General features: G+C 38.9%; 1 protein-coding gene across 1 annotated transcript in view; it reads right to left on the bottom strand.

Moving 5' to 3' along the window:
* MED27 (mediator complex subunit 27) overlaps positions 1-10122 on the bottom strand; it is a gene marked incomplete at its 3' end in the record, with an annotated part of 99966 nt that overhangs the window by 34192 nt on the left and 55652 nt on the right. Inside the window, exon 3 of the mRNA XM_009636845.2 lies at positions 6683-6813. Coding sequence (XP_009635140.2) covers positions 6683-6813 — 131 coding nt within the window. The remainder of the gene's footprint in view (positions 1-6682; positions 6814-10122) is intronic.

The raw sequence follows: 10122 nt of genomic DNA, 5'->3' as shown, positions 1-10122 counted from the left end.
GGGACCTTATCAACACATACAAATATCTTAAGGGTGGAAGTCATGAGGATGGAAGCAGTCTGTTTGCAGTGGTATCCAGTGACAGGACTAGGGGCAATGGGTGCAAACTGAAACATAAGAGATTTCAGTTGAATATGAGGAAAAACTTCTTTACTTTAAGGGTGACGGAGCACTGGAACAGGCTGCCCAGGGAGGTTGTGGAGTCTCCTTCTCTGGAGATATTCAAGGCCCGCCTGGATGAAGTCCTGTGTAGAATGCTCTAGGAGAGCCTGCTTTAGCAGGGGTGTTGGACTAGATGATCTCCCGAGGTCGCTTCCAACCCTTGCGATTCTGTGATTCTGTGAAATCAGTACACCAGCCAAGGATGAATGCAAGCTCACTATATGGCAACGCACTGCAAGTTACACTAAACCCACTGCACAAAACATCTGCAGAGCAGGTGTGCATGCATTTACTAAAAATAAAAAGAAAACAGTACAACGATGTGATCTAAACTGTGCACAAGACACCAAATACTAATGTTCGATCTACATGGTACATGGCTGCTAAGTAATTAAACTCATTAATGTAAGTATTATTGTCTTAAAATATAAACCCTTAAGTTTTACACTTTTTTCTTCATATAAAAACGGGCTGATTTGCAGAGCAAAAGGGTCACGTATTTCAGCAACATGTTCTTTTGCAGTTCCTGTTGCACTGTCTTGCTAAAGTCAAGCTAAAGGAATATCGTGAGAAACTTAAACATGAACAGGGATATTAAATGAGCTCCTAGTATTGGAAGTTATTGGAAACTGATCTCTTCCTTATTAATACAATTCCCCATCATGTACAAAAAGATATCTCCATGTTCCAGAATGCAAACAGAGTTTTAATCTTTAATTATATTCTCAACCTCAACTCTTCTGGAGAAAAGTACGGATGTGGGCCTGAGGATTATTGCTTTATTACATTATCATCTCTGTGGTATTTAATGAATATTGATACTTAATGCAGCTTTGCCAGTAGGGGGAAAGAAGAATTTTAGAACTGCACAAAGAATTTCTGATGACTTTCCTCAAAACGGAAGATACAGCCACACACTTGGCTCTTCTGTTCTTGAATGCTTCTAGGAAGAGGCCCAAATGTTAAGAGTACAGCTGATAATACTGAACGGGATTACCGCAGTAACAACACATGCATGTTAAATACCCACATTCCCCACAGCTTATGTACCAGGTGTCACGCTTGGTACGTTGGGAGTCTTGGTTTCAAAGTATGAATCCCCGGCTGGGATTTCAGACCTCTATAACTCAGCAAGGTCAGACTAGATAAGCATAATTTAAACATGCGGTCTCTAAAAAAGACAAACCCTATAAACATTTATTGGCTTAAGCATACTTTGCCATTATCTTTAGAATAATCTGACTCTCTCTTTCATAATAAAAATCACTGAACCTAGGAAGCAATTAGATGCTGTTTATAAAACAAAATGCTGAAAAAACCCCTTTCCTCCAAAAGCTCTTGGCAAAGGGCTCATCAGGATTTTTCTTAATGTAAAAATGATAAATTACTCAAGTTATGTTCCAAATAATTTATTCTGGCACATCTGATGACTGGGTGTATAGTTTATATATATATATACACACACATACCTTTCAGTTAACTGTTAAAAATAGCAACTTTTTTTGGAATACTACATCACTGACTATTTTAAATTAAATTCCTTCCTCAAGACTCAACTTGTGTGTCCTGAAGAAAGCTTTTGAACAAATACAATAGAGCCTTACAGTGTTACTTATGAGACAGAATCATTAAAACTGACAGGGCATTAATGCTGTGAAAGAACACCACTTTGACTATGCTGGTACTGAATCAAGCTACAGTAAACACAGGGTTACCTGTAAATTTATTTTCCAAATCCAGATGAACAGGTACCTGCTGAGCCAGTAAATTAAGCTTTTAAAGGAGACCACTCACTAAAGAGCATCTTTTGCTAACATAGCTCCAAAGGATGGGACAAGTATGGACTTCTTTTAAATATATCCATCTTCTCTAGAATGGAGATGGATTCTGAGGTGTAGAGAGCAGAATGGAGACCTTCTCCATCTCACCCAGACCAGCATTCTGTCCTCAAGTCCTTATTATCGCCTAAAAGACAAACTATCTTCACAGCTTTTTGCTGCTCATTTATCAAGAACAACATCATGGGCAGCACTGTTGTGTTGTTGTTTTGGGGTTTTTTTAAATAAAGGAAAAGTAATTTTGCCCATCTGCTTCTAGCAATAGAGTACAAATTCACAGAGATTTTTACTCAATCTATTACACTGTTTTCACTGTCAGGTTAGGGCATACATCAGAGCACGAGAGATTTACAAGACAAGTTGAAGAGCCCTAAACCAAAAATTGGACTCTCTTTTACTCAAGCCTCTCTGTCCACTGAGCCTGAAGTTGTCAAACAAGAACCAGACTTCCACTTGTTTACTGTGTGCTTATTTCCCCAAATCCACAAATGTCACAACAAATGACCCTAAAAGGCACCATAAAGGGCAAGAGTCTCAGTACCTTTTGTGGTGAGCAAGTTCTTTTCCTGGCAATTTCCTTCCAGACAGAGAAGACAGATGATTAATCTGGGAGCACTGAGAAAGCCCCACACAACAGAGCTATCGAAGTCACAAGGTTTTCAGCTGAGACCCCTAAAAATTCCCATTAAAACTAACTGACCCTCTAGTGTGTGCCAGTGAACACAACTGCCAGAATATAGTCAGCATCCTGGACTTCCTCTTTTCTTTCTTCCTCCTCATCTCACAGTAACTCCCTGCTGTCGTTTTCCAGCTAGACAGTGACATACCAGACTTTTGGGCTCTCAGCAGGATGGGCCACTGGCAGGGGCTCCCTGTGGGCTCACCGCTCCCAGCTGCTCCAGGCTCTTTGGGGCACAGCGCTGGGCTTCTGCGGGGTCGTGGAGCCAACTTCATAACCGGGAATTTGCTTTTGAGATGCGGTGCCAAGCAAAATAATACAAGATTAATTAACTGTGTCAATTACTACATTTCAAGGGGAAAGGAAAAAAAAACCCAAACCTAAGCACCATCATTTCTTATCGTATGTATTTATTTATTTCAAACCAGAAGCAGCCATCCTGGTTTTCAGAAGGGTTGCATGTAGATGCTTTCCTAGTCGCTTGGAAGGAGCTGACAGCTTTCAGCACTTCAGAAAACACTGCTTTGAGATTCTCTAACAGAAGGAAGGAACCAGCAGCCAGATGAGAAGCATGTGAGGGAACGCATCTATTAGCAAGTACAGGGAGATGTCTTGTTAATAGAAGACAGAAGGAGGGACAAAGCAGGGAGAGGAAGCAGCCAGCAGTTAGTCATTTTCTCATACAAATACATTTGGCTAGAAATGAGATGCATATCAATCTCGTATTCCTTTCTGCACTTTCAGAGCCAGTGAAAACCAATACTGAAAAGCAAACCTGAACACTGAAAGCCCTCTCTTCAAAACTGTTTAGCACCCTTAGAAGCCCCCAGATAATAAAAACAATGAGAAAATGAAAATTTTACTGACAGTGGTGGCATAGGACAAAGACAGATACCAACTAGTGAAAAACCAGAGCTTCTCACTTGCAAACCAGAGCACATCAAAAGATGCCCTTAACGCTAGCAAGGGACAAATGAGTGGGCCCACCAGGAATCAGCTTTGACATTAGTGAAACCCTTTCTCCGGCTCCTTCTGTGAGCATAAGATGGGAAGAGATGATAGGACGAGGGGGAATGGTTTGAAGCTGCGCCAGGGCAGGTTTAGGCTAGACATTAGGAAAAACTTCTTCCAGTGGTGGGATGGCAGGGTTAGGTTAAAGGTTGGACTCGATGATCTCAAAGGTCTTTTCCAACCAAAGTGATTCTATGATTCTAAGAGATGTCTGAGCCTCCAAGACAGGCTCAGAAGGTTTTGGGGTTGTTTTATTATTTTTTTTTTTTTTAAAAAGCCATTTTGGAGAGGAAAGGAAAAGAAAAAGCAGAGCAGGGAGAGCAACTAAGGGCTCAAGTGTACAATGAGTTGACACAGCACAAGGATCAAGTTTTGTATCACCACGCTTACGAAAAGAGACACCATCTGGATATGTTCAGCCTGTGGAATAAAACTCAAGTCTCACCATAGCAATAAAGACCAAAGATAACAGATTAGCAAGGTAATTGCTGAGCTTGCATCATTACCATTAAGAATGTAATGTGCAATAGCAAAAGTTACCAATGCAGTTCTCTTCAAGGAACAGGAACATAAATAAATAAATAGATCAGTAACACACTCACTAATGCTACCTTTAACTCAAATTAAGACATGCTTAATATCAAACTATCCATATGCAAAATCTGCATAAAAATAAAACAGTTTTTAGAAGATTCTTTATCCAAACCATCACCTATGCTACCTCCTGAGCAACAGGGTTTCCTGCATTCCTTTGCTGGCTGAAAAGGATTACTGCAGTATTGCTATTTGCTCCAATCTACTGCCCTAAAATGACATTTTGGCACATAACTGGTTTTAACTACTTACATTTCAAATAAGCTCTAGATAATATAGTTGCTCTGAACAAAATTTAATATATAATTGACTCACGGCACATTGTTACTCAGCCCAAAGACTTGTCACTGAACTTAATTTTAATAGCACACATCAGAGCAAAAAAAGACAAAGAAATTGTTACCCCTTCCCTGACTAATCAATAAAGCTAAAAAAAAAATTCCCTGAATTGCCACGGGAAAACCAGTATGCAGTATGCCCTTTCAAGGAGATACATAGTTTTGCACCTGGATATTTTCTTCTTTTGCATTTCAGAGAGAATGAAGAGGAAAAAAAAAAAAAAAAATCACAGCATGATTCATCATTATTTGCATGAAACTACAGCAAAATCAAGATATTAAAATCCATTTGCCACACTTTTTTTTTTTTACTACTTTTCATAAGCCTATTTTCATAAGTCTCTTCATAATCTGCATCTGCCTTGTGTTGGAGACATGATATTAAGCTCAACAGGTATTTGATTTGACTTAATATAACTGTTATTCTCTTCTTAAGACACACCAAGATAGCAAGTAAGGACAAATACGGAAAGTTCAAAGAGAAGCCAGAGAGTAGGAAACCAGGGACAGATAAAGGGCCAGCTGACCATAAACGTATTTCCCTGTGAATAATGCTTGAAGTGGTAATAAGATACAGACTCATAATTCAACTACTAGCTAAAGTTTAGTTACCACCCTAAAATTTCTATCTGTAAATTGTAGGTAAATGCACCACTGAAGGAAAACCCACTTGCAGATAAAAAGACATGCAATAATTTTCAATGTGTATATTACATACCTCATATTAAGATTTAGACAGCTGCAACTGTTTAAATACAGACTTTTCTATGCAAAAATAGAAGCTAGCTCTTTCTCTCTCACTATATGTATTTCTAGTAACTGGAAAAGCCACGATGAAAAAACAAACAAAACAAAAACAAAACCACCAAAATATTTTAAGATCTCTGAATAAAAACTGTGACAACCGGTACCACAGTACTCTACAGATTATAGACTTCTTGGAGAAGTTCATTTTAAACTCTGGATAAACCCAATACTCCAACAAAGGAAGAAAATTAATTAGCCAGTTTGACACAATATACCCTTGTTCTTTCACAGACACGAGAGAAACAACAACTGGTTTTCAAACCTGTAGTTCTAATAGAGCTGCTCTTCTAACCATTCTTCTTTGTCCGACATATCCATAAAACAATAGAACATTTTATGGATTCTTGAATTAGTGGCCCTCTAAAGTTAATATACAAGGGGAAAGCTCTGTTGACTCTGATTTTTTTCTCATTTCCTATAAGGAAAAAACAAACTTCCTTTGATTCCTTCATCAACTTTAGTCTATGGACTCTGATGACAACAGGGACTTCTATTATTACACCTATGAAGTTTTTAGTAGCATAGTGTTTATACACCAGTGACTCTTGTTCTGCGAAAAAGAGCTGGCAGTTTCCACAAACTACAAGAATGCTCAGTACAATGAATAATTGCTTAGCACTTCATTTTCTACATAATAATCATTTTCTTATATATAACTAAATATTTTAAGCAGTTTATTAATTTATAAGCTTAGTTGTGGGCAACTCTGTGTTTTTGGCATCAGTGCACAGACTGCCTAAAGTGTTGATACTCTATGTCCTCAAACAGTTTCTAAGTGTCCTCATAATTGCTTGTCACCTGTAAAAGAGGTTTAGATCCAATGCAAAATTAACATATGGTGAACAGATGGACTCAGAACAGACGTTTGTCGAGAAAGTACTCACACCAAAGACTTTTTGGCTTCAGCCTTTTAGGACCTTCAGAAAAGTCCTACTTGAAGCTCCAAGTCATACTAATCAGGGCAACATCATTCCTCAATGACAGTCTCGTGTTGCAAAAACTTTTGTGACCTGCTACAGAGAAGAATCCTTGCAACTTTGCCATTGTCACAGTACCTCCAAAACCAGAAGAAACAAAATATTCTTTCCATAGGGTACCCCATCCATCCAACATGAATAATTGAACTTGTACTCACATTTTTGTTTCATACAAGGCTGCTATTATAATGATTTTAAAAAAAATAATTATAATAAAAAAGTTTAAAAAAAGTCCCCTCTGTCCCCACAAACTCTTCAAAATATTCCATTACTTACTGAGGAGGTAAGACAAGAGTTGTTGGCTGGGCTTTCGGTCTGCGTTTTGCAGATACTCCCATCTGGTTGGCTGAACGTTTCAAAGACTGCTGATTCAAAAGGCCAGATGCTAGCCCGGCATGGTACTGCAACTGGATAATAAAAAAACATATATTAAAATACACACCACTGCAGTATTCTGTCTATGTCAGACCTCTACTATCTGTACCATCTGATTCAAATTACAGCCAGTCAGTAAGTTAATGTATGGTATTTCAAATATATTGCTTGGATGGAAGACGATACAAACAAAAGCATATAAAAAAAGTCTGATGTAAAGTAGGTGTTACAAGGAAATCATGCTGTAGGGCAAGTAAGATGATGAATCAAAGACTTCCTCTCAAGTCCTAACTCTCCTGAAACTTGGGCTTGCTTTTAAATGTTAAGACTGTTTCTCCTCTCAAGGGATCAAGCATTCTTACTTTTTGGAAGAAGATACGAGGAAGAAAGATGAATCCCGTTCACTATATAAACCAGCCTTTTAGAAATAACACTCATCTTTTTCTCTTAAACATAAAAACACAGAACATTCACAAAGAGGTTTCAACCACTGTAAAGAAAAATCTAGCCTTTAAAATACCTGCTAGCATATCTCCCTAGCACTGCAAGAGAAAGATTCACATCCAGTAGCTTTCTCCTCTAAACCTTTTATTTTACTTGCCAATGAAAGACAAATTTATGAAGGACACAAGGCGAATCTGCAACATTTTGAGTGAGTTCCCATAGCTCACAGATTTAAGAACAGCTACAGCGCTGTGTCAGTCCTGAAACCAGCTCCAAGTGCAACAAGTTACAAGCTCACCTCTAAACACTTTCAATTTACATTCTCAGTTCCCCATTTTTTGAGAACTGGGTGGAAAAAAAGCTTAAGATTCAGTGTCAGACGAATGCAATTTCCTTCATCATTCTAGTCCCCATATCAATGCACTCATTATCTAAAGATTTGTTCTGAAAAAGATGAACTGTTTACCATATTAACAACCTAATCCCATGATCTGCATATAAAAAAAAAAGGTTACAGTTAGGAAACTATGACTTACAAATGTTCAGAAAATAAAGTGGTCTTAAGCAAAGCTATTCTGCAGGGTACTGACTGAAAATGAGGGAGACAAAGCTTGGTAAAGTGATCTACTTGGAAATGGCTATTAAAATGACTGAAGCTATCCCGTGAGCCAATTTGACTCAAATGTCAACGCTCAGAGCATCCATAAAGCTTTTTAACAGGCTCCTGATTTACTTGGCTGCTTTGCCACGTGATCTCGGCTGTGGCACAACATGAAGACACATCGTGTTCCTAATGGGAAGAGAACCATGCTCTGCCAGGGAAGGGGGGGGAGGGGGGATTATATTGCCCCAACAGCTCTGCGTAGACCAATGATTTTTTGCTCTGATTTGTTTTTTTCTCCGACAGATTACTGAAAGGGGGGGGGCAGGGGGGAGAAATCAATGAGAGCAATGGACAGTACATGTTTGAAAGGCAATGTTTCAAGGTGTCAGGGGCTTAGTTTTCAATCTTCACTATCAGAATTTGCAGTGAGTGCAATATGCAGGGAATTAAAGGGAAAGACAGCTCTGGCAGAAGACCCCTCTGACTCCAGGAACACACTTTTCCCTTTTCTTCTTGCATCTTATTACAAGCAGCCCTCCTTCAGCCATTTTGTGCTGTTGACTCCATGCCTTTACGTCCACTGCGCAGAATGACACTGTCAGGTATTTCAAGTAAATAACATCATTTGGACACTTGCTCAGTGACAGAGGTAATCACAGGTGCTAATCATAGATGAATTTTAAATGCGACCGTTTAAAAACATTTCATAACCTCCTCGCTAGTCTGACATTCAGTGGTCAGGCATTAAAAAAAAAAAAAAAAAAAGAATTAAAAATAAATATATTCTAAAAAAACAATTCTGTCCTTGAAGGCTCACTCCCAGTGATTAAGCTATTTTTATTAATTATCAGTATTTCTTTATAATCTACCTTTGCTCCCAGGAATGCAGATCCAACTGTCAAAATCTATAAGGGCCATTAAATATTTACTAAACCATCCTTATAATGGGAGAAAAGGTCAAAGTTAATAAAACTGACAGGCGGCTTCTGTCCAGCTTGATTTATACATTATTAAAGTATCACATACTGTATTGCACAGAATGCATTCCTTTTCGGGGCGGAGGGGTGTTAACTGAGGAGATTGGGAAATTGTTTCTTAATCATTAGTTCTGAGGAACAGAAACAAGACTGAAAATAGTGCCAAAGCAGCACCACCAGTATCAAAACTATAGCCGGGAGATTCAGTGGTCCTGATGGATAATAAACGTGCCATTCAGTTCATTTTTCCTCTTGCAAAATAAACACCTTTGTCTGCCAGCATCAGCCATGGCAGCAAATCTCAGCTAAAAACAGACCAACCCCCTCAAAATTTTTGTTTACTAACATGAGAATGCCATTTCCTAACACGTTATCTTCACCTTAGGGAAGCCGCATGGAACATCCTGTCAGAGGATATTACGGGTGCTAAAAGGCTCCCACAGGGAAGCTGAAATTATCTCATGAGACACAAACCCTTTGAGGGTTAATAAACACACAGAAAGGACAGTCAGTTGAAAAAGTCCCTGAGCCAGAGCCTGCTGATGGCTGGAAGAACACCGGGGAGAACATTGTATACAGGCATGACCATATAGCCTGGAGATGAGACGGGGCTACACGAGTCTTCGGGCTGACCCAGCAGAGCTGCTGAGCTTTTCGGTTAGTGTCTGCGGAGGGGTGGTCCATGCAGGTCTAAGAGACCCTGCGACCCAAAGCAGCCAAAAGTTGGGCACTTGTGGATGGTCACAACTGCCTTCTGTAAGCATATTCCCAATGACCTTCCATCTACTTTTGACAACCGTGCTCACTTAAATCAGCAGAATGATAAACAGCAATAGCTTTATCCACAAAATATGCTAAATACTCACGGAATTTGAGTACCGGTGCAGCACTAGGTAGTACCGCAAATAATTTCTTTATCAGACACTAAGGAATTCCCCGTCATTCAGAGGCTTTGTTACAGCAAGCATCCATGTCTTTCAGCTTTGGGGAATTCCAACTGGTTTATGTGAAGCTAAGCTCTTTACTTCCTAATGAAATATTCCTCTGTAAAATTTCAATAAGATTGATCTTTTTTTCCCCCAATACATGCAGATGAAACATAAAATCTATTTCAGAAAGCTAAGAAATAAAAACCAACAACAACAACAAAAAAATCAATTTATAACACTTAGCAGCTAGGATATACACCAGTGCCAACTTGTACAGTTTTATGATGAGTCTCATGATAGCTGATATTTTTCTTAAAACTGTGGTTCCAAGTAGATGTGTGAATTCCACATTTTAAAAATCAAAAGAGACTCTAGTTCTCAAGGATG

Source organism: Egretta garzetta, unplaced genomic scaffold (genome assembly GCF_000687185.1).
Source record: "Egretta garzetta isolate BGI_Z169 unplaced genomic scaffold, ASM68718v1 scaffold814, whole genome shotgun sequence".
Classification (NCBI taxonomy): Eukaryota; Metazoa; Chordata; class Aves; order Pelecaniformes; family Ardeidae; genus Egretta; species Egretta garzetta.
This window is presented reverse-complemented; position numbering and strand designations above follow the sequence as displayed.